The sequence below is a fragment of the Ammodytes marinus genome (assembly GCF_949987685.1).
Source record: "Ammodytes marinus genome assembly, chromosome: 11".
In the NCBI taxonomy this organism is placed as follows: Eukaryota; Metazoa; Chordata; class Actinopteri; order Uranoscopiformes; family Ammodytidae; genus Ammodytes; species Ammodytes marinus.
In genome coordinates this window covers 23,980,810-24,005,574 of record NC_137215.1, presented here as the reverse complement: position 1 = coordinate 24,005,574, position 24,765 = coordinate 23,980,810, and the positions used below count along the sequence as shown (strand labels likewise).

Genomic DNA, 24,765 nt, shown 5'->3' with positions numbered 1-24,765 from the left:
ACAAAATTATTTTTTTTTTTTAATGGCGATGCTTTGGGGACTCACATACATCTGCTCAACAGCTCTATGATTAGGAACAAATGATTAAAATTAAATGCTTGGAGTGCATGGAGTCCATCTGACATGTCCTAGTACAGTGCACACATCATGGTATGGTATCTTATAATGAAACTGTCTATGTTCAAATGCCCCCCCCCCCCCCCACACACACACACACAAACACATACACTCACATTCTCTCTCACCAGCTGTTCCCTATAGTCGACAGTGCAACCCTCTGTGAACCCCAGAGACAGCTTGGCAGAAATGAGAGCTTGCCATGTAAACAGCCGCTCTCTCTCTCTCTCTCGCTCTCTCTCTCTCTCTCTCTCTCTCTCTCTCTCTCTCTCTCTCTTCCTCTCTGCCTTTGTTTGAGTTTCTGTCACTTGATGCTGTATTTGGGTTGCTGTATTTGTGCCGTGCATTTAACTGAAGCGGACAGCACCTCATTTGACGATGCTGGGTAGTCTAGACAAACACATTATGGGTTCTTTTTTTCCCCTCTCTATTAAGAAAGTGTTGAAAAGTGATCCAGCCCTGTGGCTGGCTGGCTGGATGTCCACCTTTGTTGTCAGCCAAGACGACAGCTCCCAGAATGCCCGGCTCTGCCCCTCCATTTCACTGCTGCCAGACCCTGGTTAGCAAAAGTATATCACCACAAAAACAGAAAAGACCGAGGGTTACGTTTACCTCTTGTGAGTGGTTTATCCAACATTATGGTTGTTTCCGCCACAACCGATCAAGATCATTGAGACCTCCGATGTTTAACCTCATGGCCATCAGTCATTCAATACCAATAACCTTTGTAAGAGTGCATCCCTGCCCCTCAGCATGGTGGGTACAGCCAGGCCCTGCAGTTGCTTCTTTTTCTGAATCCACTGTTTGGGTGTGTATTTGCTGCTGCTGCTCCTGCTGCTGCTGCCAGTTGCTAGGTTGTAATTAAAGGAGCAGCCATTGAGCCGATGTGGCCCCCTGTGCAGCCCTATGGGAGGGAGATAAGCACAGCCCAAAAGCGTACTTGCGTCATTTGAATTTGGGGGGACTACAGCATGGCAGGCGAAGGAGTCTGTCTTTTGTTTTTTTTCAAGGTCTATTAAGAGCCCGTCAGATTATTAGTTAAAGGTCTGGTATCTCTTAATGTGATAACGTGAAACATACGCTTCACTGTTTTCATGCAGGGGAAATGATTCTCTTCTCAGCTCCAGTTGGGCTTCCAAAAGATCTGTTAGATTAGACACAACCTTTTGCAAATCTTTCGCAAGTCAGTCACATTCAATCACCAACTATACAAGACCGCCCGATGATATCTGTGACAGTCAATTCCGGGGATGGAGCGGTTGAAACTTGCATTTCTGATAGGACGCAGCCAGATGTAGGGAGAGAGATGCATTTATCGACCATGGGTGATAACGCTGGCCATGTTCATCATTCTCCCTTTGTCCACAAATCCACAGAAAAACGACCGAAAACGACATGTTCATCCAAGTATTGTCTGTGTAGCCGAAGCCTGATATGGTATCTGCAGTGTATTCCTCTATGCCACAGAGCCCCATTGTCGTCCAAACACTATATTAAAACACATCAATGAGCCAACCCCATACCACCCCCATCCTCCCCCCACCACCCCGTTGCATCCCATCCCTTCATTACCATGAATGTCACTGGCACTGTAGTTTATATGGAGACAGTCTCCAAATAAAGCATCCTGATGGCGTCAATACTCACTAGCGCGTATTATAATAGTCCCCATAAATGCGCCATTTACATCTGTTCAAAGTATTTGCTCAAAACTACTGTTCCCCGGTGCTTTAGGTAATGACTTTTATACAACAATCTTTATCTTTGCTTTTAAAGATGTACATCCTCATTAAAAGCGAATGGGCTTCAGCTTCAGACAAATTGCCACAGACAAGGTGGTGAGGTTATAGGCAAGGCAAGGCAAGGCAATTTTATTTATAGAGCACATTTCATTTTCATTTCATAATAGGATTATTGTGCTTTTGGTCTTTGATTTGAATTGGTCATTTTGGCTACTTGGATCTTTGTTTAGAAGGTGATGGTAACTGTCAGTCTGGACCATGCGTTAGGGGTATGGCAATGGTTATTTTCTTGATGCTGCAGAACACAACAATTGGGGCTGCTGTGGCGAAGTGGGTAGGGCGGTCGACCCTCAACTACAGGGACGGTGGTTCGATTCCCGCATCCCCCCGCCAAATGTCCAAGTGTCCCTGAGCAAGACACTGAACCCTAAATTAATCCGGATAGTTAGCCTGCTATCGGTGTATGGATGTGTGTGTGAATGGCAACGTGGGAATGGGAACAGGTCTCCCCTTGAAAAAGAGTCTCCAGTCTCAATGGGATTTACCTGTATAAATAAAATGGAACAAGGTGGATGTCCCATTTTGGGTGGATGGGACAAGGACAATGGTTTAAAAGGAAACATTTCAGTAACGTGTTGTAGCCTTAAGATGAGTCAAGTCAAATATCTTTGCATAGCCCGATACCACATACTATGTCTCATGGGGCTTTACAGACCAACAAGGAATAACTCTTCTAACAAACTCAGCACATAAAAAGAGAAAGAAACCCCAGGAGAATCTATTCAAGAATATTCCTCCTACTTGGACATGCAGTGTGTGCAACAGCCGCTCTAGGTAGTAAAATGGCGACTGAAAATGAACAGAAAACTAATAGTAATACAGAAGAAAAACAACATGCAACTGACACCAATAAATGATCTCTCGCCTATAAATAAAGGTTGAATAAAAATAAAAATTTAAATAAAAGTATAATAAGTGGAAAATATTGCTGTAAAAGCTCCAAACAGATACATCCAATGACAGATGCAGTCCAAGGTGCCAGTTGGGTGGGTGTCAATTGAGAGGTTGGAGAAAGCGGTATATTGTATATTGAAAGATTGGTGGGGAGCCTCAGCTTATGGGGTAATAGTTATGTCCTTGTTGCTGCAGAAAACAACAATACTATAGCTAGACGGATCTAAATAGATACTTTTAAACACTGCCCATTGGGTTTAAAATTAAGATTTTACTCTGTGAATTCATCTTGGTATACGAGCTCATGTTATACTGTTGCCATGTGTGTCAGTATGAGAGCATGTCAGTGCCAATATGAACTTATTCATGTCGGAGTGGATTACACATCAATTGACAGTCATTTTTTTCTCGCTGCGTTTCAAAATTTAGAGCTTGCTTTAAAAAAATCTCCGTTCTGAAATCCCATTCCACGCTGGTGAGTGATGCACTCTGGTATCAAAGGTGAAAACTAATCTCGACGCTGAAATTCCCTCCTCTCCTACACCATCCTGATGCTTTTGCCTTTTGCGTTGACAGAAATGGCCCCATAACGAGATGCAAACATGTAAATGACATGGCGGCGGAGACGGAGCATCCACTTAAGGTCTAAATGGCACAGATAGCACAACTGTCGGATGGTAAAATGGAAACGGGGCTGAGATCAAAGCGTGCAATCTGTAATCAAAAATGGAAAGAGATTTGCATTGCAGGTTGGGGGGAGGGGCGGGGGGTAATGAGGGAAAAGAGTCAGACATACAGTAGCTTCCTGGGCTTAAGGGCTAATGATTTACCTATGTGTTGTTTTTCTCTTCTCCATCCGTCTCCATGTTTGTGGTGTGCAATCGCTTTTGAATGTCCTCATCTCCCCTCTATCACTGCTTTTCATTGTTGTCCCCGTCGCTACAAGCTGTTTTTTTGTTGGATGTACTACGGCACATATTCTTCATGCATTTATTCTTTGCACGGTTGACTGCACCTCCCTCCCTCCCTTCCTCCCTCCCTCCCTCCATCCCTTCCTCCCTCCCTCCCCTTGTCTCTCAGAAACTCAGGGAGCTAAATGCCGCCACACTTTAGACGACATGGCAGCAACAGACCGGCAATGGTAACATTCTCCCTCACAAGACATAGCTATATTTATTTTCAAGGTGTTTTTTTTATTTTTTATTTTCATAGATATGCTGGCTAAAGCCCTTACTTTCCAATGGGCATTTTATTCCAAAAAAAGCTGTAGTACAAATGTGGTGTCTATGGCGTTTCAAATGGAGCCATCAAATTACCAACATAACCACAGATGCTTGTTATGTAGTCATTCAGCAATAGCATTGGCTGTAAGGGGTTTGTGCTGGAGACAAAGAAAGAGCACATGAAAATGGTGGACAGCAACAGATGTCTGTGTGTGTGTGTGTGTGTGTGTGGTTGAGAGAGAAAGCTCTACGCTGTTAGGCACCACATAAGCAAACCTAAGCTTATTTGGCCACTGAGACCTGCTTTTGCCAGAGAGCGATTGCATTCTGTTAGAGAGGCTGTTTGCATTGTGTGGGCTTTCAGAGGCAGGGTTTTACAGTGCATGCATCCTCTCCGTCGCGCCGTCTTAAAGTGTTAACAGAGCAGAACCTGTGGAGCCTGCCCTATTCTCCTCCATTGTTACAGGCACCAAAAGACAGCATGTTTTAGCACAATGTATCGACCTGCAAGGGGACGAGGTGTGGACCGCTGTAGTGTATGCTCTCACTCTGTGCGCTCAACAGCATGCCGCCGCAGAGCAGTGTGTGTAAGAGAGCCCAGGTCTCACTGGTGATTGTGTGTGTGTGTGTGTGTGTCTTTGTGCACATGTGTGAGCACACAGAGTTCCATCCATTGAGCAGTAGTGTGTAACGGTTGGAGATGAGTCACCCCCTCGCGGACAACACCTACTCACCATTTCTCTCTTTATTGCTCTCTTTCTCTCTCTCTCTCTCTCTCTCTCTCTCTCTCTCTCCTACACACACACACACACACACACACACACACACACACACACACACACACACACACACACACACACACACACACACACACACACACACACACACACACACAATTGCAAAGACGATGAGTGTCAGGATGTTGGTTAGCAGGGTTCAATGCCTGCTCATTCCGGAATATTTGCTTTACATTTTAAAGTAATCTTCTGTCAGATGTATTTCTATTGATCCATGTTGAGAGATGAGAGGTTCTCCCACAAGAAGGGAGAAGCAGGGTGTTGGCTTGATTGGAATGTTTGAGGTGACAAATCAATGGTTGGCTTTGTGATGGCTGTTGCTATGTTGGCAAAATACTTTGATTCCCAGGCTGGAAAATATATTTTTCCAATTTTTTATTAACTAAGATGAATTCAAGTAGCAGTTGAATTGACAGACTGTATCAGCAGGAGCTAATTTATGTGGATTCTCCAACAATCGTGGAATCTTGGCACAATCTAAAGTGAATCTTGGCTTTTGTCTAGTTAACATGACCTCTGCAAGCTCATGTCTTTCTCTCCACCAAATGGATTGGTCATTTTTGACTAAATAGATTGGAACAGAAAGTTGTAGACATTCATTGTCCCACATGATGTATCATAAAGGCTTTGGTGATGCCCTGCTTTTCCTCTTAACGTCACCATGAAGTTGACATTTGTGTTTTTGAGTGCGGTATATACCAACTATCTTAACAATATTTTTAACAACTAACATTTCTAACCAACAATGATACGCCTTGACATTTAATTTGTTACAAACTGCATTAGAACAGCTTTTAAATGTTTACATTTCATTTAGCACCCTTATCAGCTAAACATATAAATGTTTTGGTTACTTTGGTTTATTATAATACCTGCAAAACTAGTGACATTCCCATCAGCCTTAGCTGTGTGTGCTATGCTTATTAGCCAATATTGGCATGCGGAGAAGCTGAGACTGAGATGTGAGCACCATGGAGCACCGTGGTAAGAATGCTGATGTGAGCATTTGGTTCAGATCACAGCTGTGCGTGTTCACAGAGCCACTAGCACACTCATATTCTCATTGTAGTTCCATTGCCTGGAACATAATGATACAATACCAACTGATCTCAATCAACCTGTGACCTTAAATTGCCACTACCAATTAAACCTCACAAAGAGAAAAAAAAATTAAAATTAAATCCCAAAAATGTGATCAAGCAAAACAATTCAACAAGATTGTCCATTCATTTGCTTCAACACCTCCTATAAAACACTTCCAACAACAGTAGTACATTATAACTGTAATGACGGTTGAATTGATTTCAGGAGTGTTGCATTCGTTTTAGCTCTCTACTTAATAAACTGTCGACTGAGTATATATTCAATAAGTAATGAGCACATGACTTTGTTTCAAATGAATTTATTGCAGAATAAGATCTAATAAAAAATCTTATTGAAGCCCAGCGCCCTACATGGAACTTATCAGTATGTTTGAGGAAAGTGGAAAGCTACTCAGTGAAGGCCAGTCAGCCTGTGGTCGGGCATATTAGCTCCCAGTGGCTAATGTGTTTTAACTGTATGAGTGGAGGAAAAGAAGGCATCATGCTCAGCAAATCTTCCTTGGATAAATACAAGCTGAAAAGAATTGGAAAGACATTAGTCATTTCAGTGTCTCTGTGCCCTATATTATAAAGCAATATCTTCCCTGCTTTCACATTTTACTTGTATTGATGCAGAACAGACTTGAGCATCCACGTCTCTTTGATCCACTTGTAGAGCTCAATTCTTAGCTTGTACTCTGTTTGCAAAGTTGAACGGCACACAGGGGCTCATTTATTTGATTGTCACTCAATATCTCTATAGAACAGCGATTACAATAGCCGCCGTATAGGAATTTTTCGAAAGCATAAATTCAACACTTGTAATCTCAGGCTCTGGAGAAATGAATGCTAATGAAACAATGGGCCCCCCCCCCTCCTTTGATGTTGGAGGAGATAAGACACAGCTTTAACTGATATGTGTCTGAGGCCTCCGATGGTGCTGTGTGATTCATCCCCGGTGCCAGAGCGAGCCTCCTCATCAGCTCAGAATGCTTGTTGTGATTTGATGGATGTGCACTTCATTCCGAGCGATTTGATTACTTGTTTCATGGTGGGTCCCTGTTTTGCCATCCGCCCATAGTAGAACATTCAACCCCCGGCTGACGAGTTGATTACCAGCGTGACTGTATCTCAGAGCTATATACGAGCTGAGTGACGGCCGCAAGGTACCCGCTGAAACATTGATGACCGGCGTTTAATGGCGCGTGACCATTTTCTCTGACTTGTTGTGGAGTTCAGGAGGTGACTGTGTGTCCCAGCTGCCCTCTCTCTCTCTCTCTCTTTCTCTCTGTAAATTGCCCAGTGGTGCATGGGCGAGGGTTTGATTTGCACACTCACTCCGGTGCTGTTCGAGCATTCACGCGGCCACTCAAGGATGATAAAGTACAGTGCTGGATGGGAGCCCGCAGGCTTGTTCACTAGAGGACTTTAATTTTGTTTTCCCTCTCTCGCTCCCTTTTCGCTTCTCTCTCTCGTTCTCCCTCTGTATCTCTCTCTCTCTCTCTCTCCTACGATGTTTGTGCGTCCTTGCGTGCAGCAATGTGATTGCAATTGGGAACACAGCACATTTGTGAAGTAATGTGTCACTGATTGGCTAACGGTTGGTCTGCGGTTTCAGCAGCATACATTAAAGGTGGAGACAGCGATTCTGGAGAATGCTTGTTGTCCAAATCACTTTTTTGTCAAACTCAGTTAATATCTCCACGATCTGTTGCCTTTTCGCACTGTGTGTGATCCATAAAAAGGATCCAGTGTCAATACACCTCCTAGGCTCCGTAAATGGGCATGTTGATTTGGTGGAACCCCTTTGTTAACATTCCCTTTGTTTACATACCAGTTTACAGAGCATGGGCTGTGTATTAACACCAGAGGAGATATTCACTGATTTTGATGACAAGCATTTCTCCAGAATTGCTGACTCGACCTTTAAAAGCAAAACGCATGAGGTTTACAAGAACCTGACAATAATGTTCATGTCCATTCTACAGGTTGTGCAGTTTATCCTCACAACCAATCACCAGGCCAGAACAGCATACTGAGCCTTTAAGTCCTCTCAGATCAACAGTGTATCCCCTGTCCCTATTTATTTAGCCGGCCTGATAACTTTGCCCCCACTGTGCCTGTGCACTGAGATTATGGATCAAATTTAATTGACGCTGGTAATCTGATTTTGGCACGGGAAAGGGAGGATCCTGGATTAAAGTTGTAACGACAACACAAACAGGGGGATCAGGGCCCTGTTTAGCTGCCTATGGCTATGGGGACAATAGAGGCATGTTAGGACGTAACATGCCAGTGCTAATCCAGAATGGGCTAAACTAAGCTGCCCTGTATGGTAATATGGGCCTCTCTGTAATGAATTGCACTGTCAGAGGGGCTCGGTCACATTGTCTCGCTAGTAATAAATTGGCCACGGTTCTGTGATGTAATACGACAGCAGTAATGATAATAAGTGGAGTGGAGGAATGGCGTTTGAAGCCGGCTGCTCGTGTCCCTAGCTGACTTCTTGCTCTGGCTTTGTGCAGAGGAGGAGCACAACAGAGCAGCGTAGTTTAGAGCACGCTGTGAGCCACGCCAACGGCCTATCAGTCATCATGACAGCCGGGTCAACAGGGGGAATCGCAACTTTACAGTCTGTATCTGTTGCACAGCACAAGAAACAATCTATACACACACCTGGACAATGCTAGGTGAATATGGCTGGACAGCGACGCAACTCATAAATACCACTGTCCTTCTTAAAAATACCAGTACTAAAGAAGCGTGCATTAGTCCAGTTTTTAACGGCGGGGTGTCCTGGTGACTTTCTACTATCAGTGCACCATCCAATACTAGCGTGGCAGTTAACATCCGCACGCGTGACAAAAATAATTTGCATGTTTTAACGCTCAGTCGACATATGACCAATTTAACTCTGTCTTCAACCAGCCTATCACTGTTCATACTGCAGATAGTTCAGGACTCCTCTCTCCCTCGATGTGTGTGCCAACCAATGACCACAGAGTAATGACATAATGACTTGCGTTCCCTGAATTTGGTCACTCACTCTCTCAGCCACATTCAACATTTCTAAGGCTGGCCCGCTCTGTGGTCAAGCCAAAAAGACAGGCGTCAATGTAAAGCTCCCATGTAGGAGAGAGACAAAGATAAGACACTCTGCACAAGCTTTAAAGACAATGATTGATAGCTGGATGATAAGAAAAGCTCTGAGTCAGTGTTCAGTACTGTGCATCCATCCCACTCCAGCCCTTTCTTCTGGATGTGTTGCAGCAGTTTGCCTCGCATCACCCCAGGAGCATAAGCACTGCTTCTAAGATCCATATGAACAATTTGTTTCAAGGCACCCTCATCTCCGCCTCGCCATTTTTCTTTGGAGCTATCCATCTGCTGAAAGGGACAGTCTCCCTTCATGCTATTTTTCTCCCTTCTATTCTTCCCCCCCTAGCGCTGCCTGCTGTACGCTCTCTTTGTAACCTTTATTTGTCCAGGGGAGGGATGTGCTGAGTATGCATGCTCTGTTCCAGCTTTGCCCTTCTTCACTTTCATACTACTCTCCCGTATGCGGGGCCCTATAAATGGTTGGTTCCTGTATACTGTTGGCCAGCTGCTCGGCATCTTGCACAACAGTATCTCTGTTGTAGCTGTAGAAGAGGAAGGCTTGTGTCTCATTCACTTTCAGCCATGTCTGGTTCCTCCAGACATACAGCCAGCTTCCTCTCCATCCTTCAGGCTACTGCTGCTGACCTTCTGAGGCTGGTCTGGAAGCTGCCGCAACTCTGTTTCAACTATTTTTCCGTCAGTCTTGTGTACGATTTGGAGCTCCAGATCAGTTTTGTTTTTATTATGATTAATTGCTGAATTTCGATTGTAAATCGCAATTAATTAATCCAATTTGTTTGCAAGTTTAAAATTGTATTATTTTGCAATTAAGTCCATATTAACAATGTTACCAGTGTATCATGAATAGAAATAAAATCAATGCTAAGAAAGTTAGTTAGACATTTAGATTTATTTTAGAAAGGACTGCAGTGATGTTGGTGGGTGGGTGTGGCCCCTATTGCTTGTGCCCGTTGGCAGCCTTCTAAATAGTAGTTGTATGCTAAGCTGGTAGCTCCAGCTCGAAATACTTTGGTGAAATCTTTATTCAGTTTCATTCATTGAGTTTGTTCTAACTGAGCCTTGCTAACAGCACATTTGGCTGTTTGCAACTTTTATGCTACATTTACAGTCCATACACATTGAAAATAAATCCTTAATTAACGACTCTAAACAATGCCAGCATGCATACTTGCTGGTAATGTTAATGGACACTGCTGTCTCATAAAACGGTGACAGCAATGTAGGGACTATTAGGAGCCACAAAGAGTTGAAGATGGGTAGACAGTTCTGAGAATGAATACAATACATCAAATAACATTTCCGAAATCCTCATGTGGCTTCTAAAGGCTGTTTCTGGATGTTTAAAATAGGGCAATAGTGTTCAAAGTTGCAGCTCACTTGACATTGGTCACTGCAGAGTTTGTGAACATTGCATTGAGTTCTTAGTAAATTAAAAGTCAGTGTGCTACCTAAAGGTTATAAGGCCCTGGGGGTGGCTACACATATGGTTTTGCAGCTAAACGTTCCAAGATGCCTGCAACTTGGCACACAGCTGTGGTGCTGGTGAGAAGCGGTTAGAGACTCTGTAGACGAGAAGCTGACATTCTCAGCCAACATTATCAGGCCAGTGATGATGATAATGTGTCCCATGAGAATGTTTGACTTCCTCCCTCACACCTCAAGCCCTCTTTACTATAGCTGCCTTCACTCCATGCATGGTAGCATCACATTGAACTGTTCAATACGTCTGGGCAGGATTTAGCTTTAACCGATGCGCTAACTGATTGCCTCGGACACTTCCCAGCATTGACCTTTTAGTTTGTGTGTTTTTTATGTCATGATATAAACTCCTCTGAAAGTATATGAATCAGCTCACTGACTTAAAAGCTTGATTTCAGTATAGGATTTCTTTCTGATGCTGCAGGCATAATGATCTTTTTTAGTCTCTCCCAGCAACATACATTAATTGAGCTGTAATTACCAGCAGTTTTCATTGTCCTTCCACAACATCGCTCCGGGACAAATACAAACTGGGTAATTCCCTCTCAATCTGTACTTAAGAAATGATGTGAAGCTATGTGAATTATGTGAAGTTTTCCCCAGAAAGGGCCACTCTCTTATTGTTTTTTCTTAAGCATTTTTGTTTTACTTCCTCTGTTTGTCTAAGTGCTGCTGTGCTCCCGTATAATGGTTCATTTTATTTATCATGTCTAATTACAGTAGGCCTACTCCTCCGGCTTGTTTTGTCTGTATTTTTAAGGATATTATTTAGTACATATTAAGTTCCTCAGTGTTTAAGGCACACTCACACTGCTCACCTCTTACACACTTTTACCGGACACTTTGTTGTATGTCAGACCTTACGACAAAGCATTGATTGACATGGCTAGTGTCTTCTCGTTTTAATAGCTCACGGTTTTGGGTTTGGGTTGTTGTGCATTGTATACTTATAGAGTCTTTGGTTGTATTTTTATTTTATTTTCATCCAGACATATCTGCACTAAACAGTACACCTCTGCATCAGACCAATGCAAACGCAAAAGCATTTTTATGAATGTCCGTCTATGGGAAAAGACACCTCTTCCAACCAGGTCCAACAAAGTGTACCATATGGTACGGAACACTCAAACTGGTCAAATGAACTGGACTTTAGACATCAAGCATGCTTGGGAACAGTACACATTGCATACTGTGAGTGTCCCCCCTTAGTGTCTCCCATCTTAGGTAGTGGCCCCCCAACTTTACTCTTTCGATTAAATGTAATCACTCGTATTGGTCTTGTTAAAGAGGACCTATGATACTTTTCGACTTTTATGACCTATAAACGTTGTTATAATGATTTATAGTCATGTTTAACCATACTAGAGTATCAAGTAATTACGTACATGCATTTCGACGTATTCCCTGCTGACCGTCTGGGGTGGCTGTGCAGAGCACTAAAAACTATGGCAGCCAGTCGAGCCGAACTTGTTCAAATTTCCGGTATGTGTGTCACCAGATATTTTTGCCATATATGGTCAGGCAAGCTCCCAGGTTGCTATATATAGCAGGGGGTGACAACACTAGACCAGTGCTCGCTTAGCTCAGCTAGTAGAGAGATCGTTTACGAAGCAGTAGACCCGCGTTCGCGTCCCGCCCGGGCTGATTCTTTGCAGACATTTAGAATCACGACTTCCCTTCGCAAGGTAACCAATCACAACGGAGTTGGGTTTGCAGGAAGGGGGGGAGGGGGCAGAGATGGCAGAAGCAAAGTGTTTACAGGGCCTGCTGGATCGCCAAAATAAGAGAAAGAGCTTCCCAAAAATCTACATAGTTTTTTGTGATGTGATTCGTGTCAGGTTGCTCTATAGCAGTTTTTAACAAGAAATTAAGACCAGAAAAGTAGTATAATAGGATCTCTTTAAGGCAGCCGGCAGCCCTTTATCAGCAACAATCTATAGTAAACCCACTGTACACTACATGTGAGCACTAAACAACAGACACATACAGTTAGCATATATGGTGAAGAGACGGAAGCATTCAGAAGTTTAAGAGTTAGATATTTCCCTCAGGAGTTGGTAGAGAACAAGATAGAAGTAGAGAGAGGATGAATATTGGACTTTGATTCCTCAGGTGGACACAGGCACACTTCCCAATCTGGAAACAGGCTGCAGCCCACCAGAGCCCTGCAGAGAGTAACTAGGCTGTGGATGATGGATGGATGGATGGAATGCATTTAGGTGCCTCAGAAGTGATGAATTCATGTTCGCAGTTTATTTATACATCTACAAAGACTCAATTGTCAGCAACTGACAGTCCGAAGAAAGACCAAGTGATCACTGTACAGGTTTTAAAGATATGTAACATTTACAAAAATAATATATATTCTATAGGGGTGAATGGGTAGTAATGTAACTTAAAGAAGGAGACTTTCCCAGGCGTTGCCTAAAACATGTAGTACTCTTATTTCTTTTAAAAGGCATCGGGTCAGGTATTTTTTTCTGCAAAAATCCAAAGAATGTGAGCTCAACTGTAACTGTTTTGGCTCAGTGGCTCGTAATGTTAGTCGAACTAAAATGAACCGAACAGTGCACCAACATTGACCTCATCTCTCATTTTAACTGCTCAATCACATGCTTACGCTGGTCACTGCAGTTCACTTTCCCACCACCGGCATCGCTTTTGAGAAGGAATTGCTGTAAGTTACATATATTACTGCCTTTAAAGTGGCACAACAACATCAGAGCGATGAATGCCTACAAAAAGCCAGAACAAATCGAAAAAACATTTGATTACGATTTGAATAGAAATCTTCCAAACACTTCTCTTTCTCCCTTCACCTCCCTACAGACAGAGGAAATGCTTAATTAGACTCAGTGAAGAAGGTTTGGACTGAGTGTCTGTACCGCTCGCTCTCCTGCTGTACATCTCCCCGGCGTCTTGTCCTTAAAAAAAAAAGCTTTTAGTCCATCTCAGGGCCACTGCTTTACAGCCGTGCTTATGCATGCTCAGTTAAAGAGGTCACGACTCTCCTCACAGGCCCGACAAGCCCATCAACCTTCTGGATAAACATGGAAAGAGAATATCTCACTCGGCGATGTACTCACAGAGACAATGATGGAGACAGACAGTGTGCCCCCTCTAAGAGAGAAAGCCACAGTGAGCTGGGGAGGGGGGGCGGGGGGGTTATGGAGATAAGGTGCGCTTTATTTAGCAAACGTCAACACGACAGAGGCTATAGTGTGACGTCAGCGCTGGCTGTTCTACGGAGCGAGAGAGGAGGCGACTGTGTGTGCAACGGGTGTTTTTTTGTCTTTTAATACAACAGATCCAAAGCGTCCAGATACAAAGATACATTCAAGTACTAAGCTGTTGTGCTTTGGCCGTGAGCTGTCACGATGTGAGATTAATAGAAGTCGAAGAACTTCATCTTCCGAGAATGAATTACCAAGCCCATCGACTGTGATGTTGATAAGGGCTTAATGAGCGTCTGTTAACACTGTGTCACACAATGCCACTGAAGTTTGCTTTCAATTTTTTCTCATTTTCTCCATGCCTGGCTGCTATCCATTTTGTGTTTGACTTTTAATGTTGGCAGACAAGGGAGCGTATGCCATTGTTGCACGCAGTCAGTGGCTCAGGCTAAGAGAGTGTCGGCTAAATGCCTGAAATGCAAAATGTAAACGCGCGGGGGGTTGAAGATTCGCTCAACAGGGGATGTTACTCTTCGATATTAATTTCGACAGCGTTCTAACTCGAAGATGTTTCATTGCCTGTCGTTTGTATTTTGCTCACATACTGTATCTCATCGGCCCAGTCTACTGTGCAGAACTTATTCCGCTTAGGATGGATTGTCTGAAATACTCTCACAAGCAGGCCTATAGTTCTTGCTTACTGAAGATGCTTGTGATACTGTGTTTATTATGATAATATATAATATGTCTAAACCTACCCTGTGTTTTTCTCTCTCTCTCTTGGTCTGCCTTAGGATCTGAAGAAGGTGCTGTCTTTCCCCCCGTACCCTGGGGAGTTTCTGCACCCGGTCGTGTATGCCTGCACGGCGGTCATGTTGCTCTGCCTCTTCGCCTCCATCATCACCTACATAGTGCACCACAGGTAAGAAGAAAGCACAGCACCACACTCAGGCATGTTTAAGTACACATTTAAACGTTAAAGCTAGACTGTGTACGTGTCTAATATAAATGAATGTCGGTTACATTCAAGCCATCGCCAAATGAGTTGACGCAACGTTGATGAGACCAAGCATCTCCACAAAACTCTCTCCGTATTTCTCAGTATGGCATTTACAAACTGGGTCAGGAGCTCAAAGAGCGGCCCACAAATTGTTTCAGTTGTTGATTCTACGATCACCGAAGGCTTTCCTCATATAGATGCGCTGACAGTGTTGTGATGTGATTACTCAGAATTCCTGGAGGAGGCGAGAGAAGTTTCACACTATAGCTTTAAGCCTCTCCAGCCTGTCGCACCTCAATTGAAAATCAGAGCCATTAACTCAACTGGACACTCAGACCGACCTTGAAGTAATCGCTCCATTTCTCGCCTTTTGTTACCTTCATGGTTTACAGGTGTATTGTTTGTTTATGAGTTGTTAGTCACAGATCGTGAACTGGCTGTAGTGTGAGTCAGATGCTTGAGGCTGGCATAAAGCACTGCAGCACTGTCTGACTAAGAGGATCTAAAACACACAGATGCGTGTATTTCTGTGTGTGTGTGTGTGTGTGTGTGTGTGTGTGTGTGTGTGCGTGCGTGCGTGTGTGTGTTAGCGTGTGTGTGTGTGTGTGTGTGTGTGTGTGTGTGTGTGTGTGTGTGTGTGTGTGTGTGTGTGTGTGTGCGTGCGTGCGTGTGTGTGTTAGCGTGTGTGTGTGCATGTGTGTGTGTGTTGTATTATAGGAGAAATGTATGCTTTTAATGGATTTCTGAGGGGTGCTTAAGCCGCCTTTGTTCCAGAGACGGCACAGTGTGGCTCTTGCGGCTCCACACTGTGGCATCTGTCTGCTCCTCTCGGGTTCATCTGCAGTCGATGGCGTTATGAAAGCAACGGAGAGCCCGACTGGCGTATTATTTTATTAATTCAAACAGGCCTGCTGTCATCTGTTGTTTCTGCAGGGCGTCAGTCACTCTACCGCGTCCGTGGCATTCATGTGGTATTACTGTAATAGCTCACCATCCATTGTATATAATATAAAGGAAACACGGTCTTATTTTCCCAAAAAATATTTATCCTCTTTCAGGATAACACAGTTTACTGATATTTTCTCGGAGAAGAATACTTGCTTTTATTCTTCCCCCCGTACTGTTTGTGACTAAAGCGTATCACTGTATCAGTGCTATTTGTAGCATTTATGAAAGTGTGTGAACCAACGCGCTGCAGCATTTGCAGTGTGCATCCATCGGTGTCACCTGGGACGGAGACAGGGTGCGTCCTTCTGCAGTCAGACGGTGATGACAGCATGTGGAGCTCCACGCAGCTGCATCCCTTACTGTCGTCTAGCGATGCAGCATTGACTGAGGAGCAATAATGAAAACTGCAACACGGACAGGAGGACATTCACAATTGCAGGAGTCTAAGACTTGGGATTTGAGTGAAATGTACTCAGTTTCCAAACACCATTGGATAGTTGGATGATTAGTGCAGAATCAGTGGGCTACAGAACAGGTTTTGATTAATTATTTTATTTTCAAAGTAAACAGGTATGATCCACAGTGTTTAAAGACATGATTTGAAGAATGAGATGAAGAAGATTGCTAAAAACCTTGTCCCCCCTTTATGATACGGTAATGCTACTAAGCCAAACTATATAGGTAACTAAGTTTGAGTGTTCTTCCACAGTAATTACTAATATCTCCAGATTGTTAACCCATTGATGACGGCTGCTGCGCGATGCCACATTGGCTCTCCTGCCTGATGCTGCGTCGCGCAGCATTATTACTTTATCTAATTTTCATGGCATTCCCAGCATAGAATGCACTGTCATTGGTTCAAATACACATGAGGTGGGTTTTGTTGATTTTTTTAAGACCACGTGACCACCCAAAAGTTGTGTGGTTTGCCGAAAATCATGTCAATCAAAAAAAATAAAAATAAAAAAATAAAACAAAATAATTAAAAAAATACGCCAGCTATGTCGGCGACAGAACAGTTAGTGGCGTTTGGTGCGCAGAATCAAGGTCTACTATTACTACTGACGAAAATCACACAACACATTGCATCTATTTATTAACAATATTTAATAATTTTCTAATTCATCTAATTTTGACGATTTTTAGAAATATTTGTTGGTTTGTAAGCGCTAGGGGAGCATGTTTAAATAAAACCTGTGAACCTTAACTTTTAAATGTATTTTATTTCATGTTTCTATGTGCTACACAGGCTTAGATATTAAGGTTTTGGTAGACTTGACAATTCGTACTATTTTTTCAGAAAACCCTCAGGCATTAAGGACATGCATCCTAGATTGCCATAGTCATCAATGGGTTTTAAAGGACTATTTTTTTAAACACATTTATATATATTTAAAGAAAATAAAGCCATTATATTTGGGTTAGGGTTAGCAATACGCTCTTGAGAGTGTATTGGTTATTTAACAATCAAAAAACCCTTGCTGTTTGGTTTTTCGGGAAACCAGAGTGCCGGGAGTTAACCCTATGATGTTACAATGAGGTGGCCATAAGAACCCATGTCTTGCCCCACATAATGGTAACCTCCTGATGTACTGGCCTTAGTCCCTTGTTCATGAAGGACAGAGGCCAGTAGAGGAGAAGATAGCTGATTTAGACAGGAGGCAGAACTTGAGGTCGGTATGATATTCATTCTGAAAGAAAACAAGAGATTACCAATTTCCCCCAAAATGAATGCTGCATTTCACATTAATCCGAAGGCTATGGTAAAGGCCTTTGACTGGTTTTGTTAATTATTGCAACATTATATTTGTATGTGAGAAACATGGTTATTCATATCCCTGTATACATAAACATAGCTTTTCTAATCAGCAAGTGTGTCTTCCACTCAGTTACTGATGCATTCACCACAGTGCTGGATTTAGCTTCCCATTATTTCACTGTGTTGAACTTCTTTAGAATAATTTTTAATTTGTATTTTTAACAGACGTCTTTGTGAGTTGAGGTGTTAACATGCAGCAGTATATCAGAGTGCGCCAGCTAGTATATCAAAGTTTATCCAAACCGGGGATGGAGGCTCGTCAATGTTTCTGAAACCATAACTGAAATACTCCAAAAATCTGATTGTAACCAGGATACATCTGTGCATGTTAACGTACTCATTCATCACAAAGTGTTCCTCAGAGCAAAATACATAAATTCCAGTCCAAACTAGGGTGAGAACAAGCCCATATATACGATATGCAACCAGAGCTTCTGTGGCGTCATAAAACACTGGGGAAGGTTACAGCGTTTTATTTCAATGCTGCTCACATTAACAAAGTCCAACACCTCCTCGTCCTCTATTCCACTCTCCGCATTGTGTGACAGTAATAATGAATTCATTATCTTATGCCTGTAAAAGGAGCAAAAACAGGACATGGTTAATGTGCTTAGTCACAATTACCTACATGTTTGTCGTCTGATTATATTTAGTTAAAAGTAGAACCCAAAGAGAAAAGACAGTGATCACTGTCATATACTGTATAGCCGGGTCATGGTTACATCATTTATCAGCTTTAAGTGTAATTAAAATGACACTGTTTGTGGTGGAAAAGTTCTGATAAACCCACCGTACACTACCTGTGTGAACACAGTGGAGCAATCAGCAGCTGAAGAGCCATTTCATTCAGGAGTGGGTGGAGACCAAAACAGAGTTCAATTAATTGGTTTCACATGGATCACGTATAGGAAGAAACATGACTTTGAACCAATGCTCATTTCCCAGACATTACAAGGTAATGATTTGTCATTGTTGTGTTTACAGCTCCAAGTGATTGGAAAAATATATACCGTGGAACACAGCTCATTGCACCGGACATAAACTATAATATTTGATATGTGACTTGCCATAGTTTAATACATGCTGTATATGTGTATGTTTTTTTTATATTGTGTTATTGATTTTCACAATACAGCCCAGCCCTGTTGCCAGGTTCCCTTCTGTTTCCCCATCATAATTAGCAGGAAAGCACTTTCATTTCTCCATTGAACAGCACTGCCACCTTTGGTTTATGGCTCTAATCAGCATGTTTGGAACGTTTCTTCCACCGATGATATGGCTTGGCTGAAACTATGATGTCATATTATAGTGTCCATAGGTTTATTGTCCTTTTACATTGGGCTCAGCAATGTAAGAGAGCAGATGCAGTTTCCCTGCCCCACCCCCCTCCCCCCCACCCTCGTGGAAGATGGGGATGTGGAGGGATGCTAGGTTAATATACTTGACCCAATGTAAGCCCAAAGTGGAGCCTATGAAAACCCCCTTCCAGGGAGGCCAGGAGCCGGCCTGATTTATGGCCTCTTTGCTGGATGGAGTTCGGTGCTTGGGCCATGGCAGAGGCACCGTCAACAGCAGCTCTAACTCTCCCTCCCCTCCCCTCACACACACACACACACACACACACACACACACACACACACACACACACACACACACACACACACACACACACACACACACACACACACACAGAGTGAAGAGCAGTGGAGCCCGGCCCCAGACACGCCTCATAGCTCACTGCTGAGCCACTGCTTCATCTATAGTTGGCTCACGTGCAGCCGGGGCTCCGCTCCTCCATTTTGGTGAGTGGAGATTTCCAGCTATACACGATTATATAATTTCAAATGGTGACGGTTATTGTGTGGATTCCGAAGGAGGGGAGCTGACACAGGAAAGTAATTAACGGAATCGATGGTCTGTTAATTCACACAGTGCGACAAATGTGTTAGTATTGTCTGACCTATTTCGCCTATTTCTCCAACAGCTGGATAGAAAAAGCCAATGTGGGTTAAGTGCCCTGTCCAAGGCGTCTTAACCCCCCGGCCGAGGCCGTATATCACATATGGGAAATGAGGGCACAGTTCTACATTGTGACAACTTCAATTGGCTCAGTCAACTGGAAGCAATCTCTTTTAATTAAACCAGCAGAGTGCCTCCTGTTTGTATGCATCTCTCCTATACTCTATGTGTTGAAAGTGGTTTGAAATGTGTGAAGGAATGTCGTACACTGAATAGCACACTTGGAATAGTTGTTTTCATGACTTAGAATCTTACATAAATTATGTACAGCTTGTTGGAAGTGTTTCCATTGTTGTCAACATCTTACCCTTATCAAAGCTACTGTATATCATTCAATGGAAATTGCCTGTGACACTTAATATCATAGATCTTCTTCAAATGTGTTCCTGTCATAGTTTTTGTTTTAGACAATAGCCACACACAAGTACAGAAGCTCATGAAATACAGGATTGTGATTTGGTGCAGTTATGAAAATCAGATAGTATAAATGCAATACAACGTAATTAAAGGTTAACTATTGACATTTGCCATTCTTATTTATAATGTATTTGTATACATTTTATACTCAGACCAAAATGTTATTGAGGCCTAAATTAAAGAGCAATTGAGATACATATAGAGAGAGATACAGAGAGAGAGAGAAAGAGTATAATAGTTCATCTTAAAGTGTATAAGGGTTTAAATTGTTATGTCTCAAGATAGATGTAGTAAAACCTCCCAGCATGCACCTGGGCAACAGGCTCAAAAATCAAATTGTTTGTGTGTGTTCCTCAAGTGTTTCTGGGGCTATTGTGTTTTACAATGTGTTCTACAATTCACTGTGGTTGGCCATGAATAGTGAATGTGGTTAGGCCATGAGTGATGTTGGGTGCATGATTGATGAGAAGGTACCGTACTTTGCGAGATGGCGGCAAGACTTTTAGCCTCAGCCTGACAAAGGGCCCCATGTTGCTCTTAAAAAGCAAAATGATCTTGATAGAAAATGGTTTAAGTACTTACTTATGATGCACTAACAACCTTAAATAGCCTTTTCCGGTTTTAAAAAAAAAGTCATCTGCTCAATTATTTTACGACAATCACTTTTATTTAGATGAATAGAATTATGTCGACTTAACATGAAAACATTTAGCGTGATACATTACCTTACTTTCTCAAGACGAAGCAAGGTTAGAACGTTTTCAGTCTACTTATATTCTATTATTCAGTACATGGAGTTGCAGTGGAGTATGTAATGGCTTGTTTGCACTACTGAAAAACTCCCATGAGCAGCATTTCCCCCGGGGCTCTGCTGTGGTTGTTAATCTATATGACAGTAGCAAGGTAAAAGAAAAGGGCAATTTATGCAGCCTTTGTGCAGGACTTGCTTAAATCATACTTGAAGTGACTGATGGGCGAGGATGCACCTTGAAAAACTGAATCTCAATGGGGATTTGACTTTATGATAAATCACACCTTGATAATGATATGTGCCTTCTAATTCTTTTGATTTTTTTGGTCTCTTTTGGCAGCGCAATCCGCATCAGTCGAAAGGGATGGCATATGCTGCTCAACTTCTGTTTCCACACGGCGCTGACCTTTGCTGTGTTTGCCGGCGGCATCAATCGAATCAAATACCCCATCATCTGTCAAGCAGTAAGTGCATTCCCCTTTCATTCATTCATTCCACTCTCTTTTTTCAGGAAATGTATTATGAATGTCTATTCAGGTGTTGGCAAGCAGCAGTGTGCCCTTAATGCAGCGTGTAGACGTATATAACCCAAGAGTGGTGGATCTTTCATGCTACGGTTGCACATATGGCCCGGTGGGGTCTTTAAGTAGAGTGCTGACACAATGAGTCCTGATGAGGCTCTACCGTCATGAATGCATCACTCACTGTCTCTTTATTGTCAGTCCGTGTCCACTTGTGTTGCCTCGGGGGTGGATTCACATCCTTTCTGTGGACATTTTGAAAAGTGGCAGTCAAGAAAAGAATGTCCGGCCATTAGACTTTTGTACAAATGTTTTCCTTTATGGAAGTTCAAATTTGCAGTTTCCATATCACCGGTGGGAAATGGTAGCACTCATGTTTTGATTGTAGGTTGTCAACAAAGGGTCAAAGACCGGAAAAAAAACGTGGTGTGACAAAAGCTAGCAAATGATAGTTTCAGTGTTTTGAGTTTCCTCACCAAACCCTGTCCACAATATATTTTTTTTAAGATAATTTTTTTGGCATGTTTTCTTTACTAGACATATTTTGAAGAGACAGAGTTGAAATGGGGCAAAGAGGGGAATACATGCAGATAACTGACCCGGGTCTGCTGCCAGGCCTGAGCCCCTAGGGGGACGCTCTTACCTCTGTGCCACAAGCATCCTCCTGTCCACAGTCCACCAGTTTAGCCACATCAGCAGCATGGCTCTACAGATGTCAGCCTGTCACTCACTTTATCTGAGATATCTCTATATCATATCTATATCTATATATATATCTATATCATCCATGGATCACTATGACATACATGATCCACCACAAGATAAATCCTGAGTGTGGTGAGCCCCTCTCTTTCCAGATGAAAACATTATGTTAACCCAACACTTATGACTTAATACTTTCATAACTGTTGATATTCCCATCAGCCTAATTTCTACTTTGATTTAATGTCTAGAATGTAAAGGTGATGCATGCATACATGGTCAACTAAGATGGTGAACATACCTGCTAAACATCAGCATGTTAGCATTGTCACTGACTAATGGCATTTTCCATTACATGGTACCAGCTCTACACTACACTACTCACCTCGCCTTTGGTATCGGGTCCTTTTAATTTTTTCAAAGATAATTTTTAGGTGGCAGAGAGGGGGTGGCATGCAGTAAATGGCCTGGGCTGGATTCAAACCCAAGACCACTGCGCAAAGGATTAAGCCAATGTGGTACATGCTCTACCAACAATGCCACGGAGCTCCCCAAGGGTCTTTTTCGTTGGGTCCTTTTCCATTTTAAGATAGTACGCTACCCACGATGATACAGCCTCTCTGTAGCTGGTCGTCATTGTGTAGTTAGCGGCTGTAACGAGGAACGGCTGTACCTCACATGAAAGAACTTGACAGAGTAGGTACCAAAAAAAGGGTACCAGGGACTTTTTCATAGTGGAAAACCAAAGAGAAACTAGTACAGTATAATAGAGCTCGTACCATGTAGTGGAAAGGTTCGCATGTTTTATCTATTTTCTTTCATTTGGTTCAAGATTAGTTTTAACTCTAACTCCCCCGTCAAGCTTCATCTGTCTCCATACATAAAGGCATGAGACCCCCCCCCCTCCCCTCCCCCCACTGCATGTTGTGTAATGCAGAAGGCTCGACCTTGATGAATATGAATAGACAAACGGAAATACATTTTTACAGACTCCCTGCATCATCAGATTGTAATTCTGACAAACAGGACCCTCTACTGCGGCTTAAGATAATGGATATGGAAGGGGAAGCTAGGCCACATCTTTGGATGCAGCAGCGTGCCCCTACATTTGGACTTTCTGGCCCTTTTTTGTAATCTCTGTGTGGTCTCGTGCGGGTGGTGCCTCCGTCTCTGCAGCCCACAGTTATAAATGAGTAAGCAAGACTAGTGGAGGGACATGGAGATATGGGATGTCAGAATAGATTTGGGAACAGGCCAGAGAAATGCCTTCCTTGTCTGATGGTACCTCACTACATTAGGTTGGCATAGAGGAAGAATAAAGATGTAACAAGGAGGGGTGTATATTCCTCCTAAAGGATTATTTGCTAAGTGGGCCATGGTTTTAATTGGAATGTAATGTTGATGGAAACAGCTAAACCATTTTGAAGTGACAGCTGAGAGACGGCACGTATGTTTGTGGGAGTTGAAATCTGCTTTGAGATAAGTCGGTGTCAAAAAGAGATAAAAATGGATATAAAAAAGGAATGTTTATTTTATTTTTATTTTTTTCATATGGTTGGGGATCCATATGGTCCTTGTGGATTTCCTATCCAGGTGATTGATAGCTGGACATGTTCAGGTTGTGAGCATGAAACATCAGCTAGTGGAGAGCATCCTCTTCCGACAGCTCACCTCAGCAGTGGGGCATTTATTGTATGTAGCCGCGGCGAGAGATTGATGTACACTGCTTTTCCACTCTTCACTCACAGTTTCATGTGTCATTCCCTGTTTTCCTATTAATGATCCCTGTTCATGTTGTGAGACACGGCACATGTGGGACTCAGCTGCCTCTTTTTAGTGTCACAAGCAATTTAGGGGGTCCCTTATTCCGTGGTGGAAATGCTTTACCTTTACATGCTGAAATGCAGAGCGTGATTTTTTAATGCCAGCCATATTTTAAATGTCAGCTCGTGGCCCAGCTGTCAAGTCTTCCTCTACAACTGAAATGGACACAGAACGGCTGGTGTGTGTAAAAGGCATCTTCTGTCACTCACCTGCTACCTGCTTCACGTTTCTCATTAATAACCTTACCATACCTATATTATATAGTAACAATTTGCCTCTTCGCCCAGCTAAAGTCTGTTTTGATCAAAGCAAAATGCCACAGGAACAGACAAATACATCATGATGTACATGACGCATGCGTCTTTGACGACCCCTGAGGAATAAAAAAATCTAATAGGCTATCTATACCAAATATAGAAAAAAGCAGAAGACGATAATTCTACATGAAACATATACAAATGAGCTTTTCCCATCAAGTTTTCAACAATGTTTTACATCAGTCGAGGCACCCTTTCAATTTTATTGAACCATCTTTTTCAGCAACGGTGAAGTAAGTGAACTAGCGGTCTTTCCCAGTGTGAATACACCCTCACTTACTTACATGTATAATTGAAGTTGATTGCTATTCCAAAAGCAAATAAGTCATTATTCAAGGCTATCTCATTTTTCACTTTATAATAAGCCATCAAATGCTCGGCTACGATAATCTATCAATTACGGTTGTACATTTTTAATCAGTTGTTAATCAAATTGAGTTTGCTTTGGATCTACTCTTTCTCAGAGGGTTAATTGCTGAACTGTTCATTTCAGTTATGATGGATTAAATATCCAGTTAAAGGGGACAATCCTGAACGAGGTTTCACAACATGGCAACCCCAAAGCTTTTTTAATTTTTTTATTTGCCTACTTGTATGATCTATAAAGCCTTGATGCATTATTCATTAACAATAAATTAATCCATAAGTTGCATTGTATAAGCCCCATGGAGTATGATTTATTAAAGTGGTACTTGTAAACGTAAATGTTACTGAAGTATAGCCATGAAGCACGCCAGATGTGTCAGTGCAGGTGTTGTTG

At 42.5% G+C, this 24,765-nt stretch overlaps 1 protein-coding gene across 1 annotated transcript in view; it reads left to right on the top strand.

The window, feature by feature from the left end:
- Positions 1-24,765, top strand: part of adgra1b (adhesion G protein-coupled receptor A1b) — a gene marked incomplete at both ends in the record, with an annotated part of 187,318 nt that overhangs the window by 142,955 nt on the left and 19,598 nt on the right. The window contains 2 exons of the mRNA XM_080036365.1: positions 14,482-14,609; positions 20,982-21,105. Coding sequence (XP_079892491.1) covers positions 14,482-14,609; positions 20,982-21,105 — 252 coding nt within the window. The remainder of the gene's footprint in view (positions 1-14,481; positions 14,610-20,981; positions 21,106-24,765) is intronic.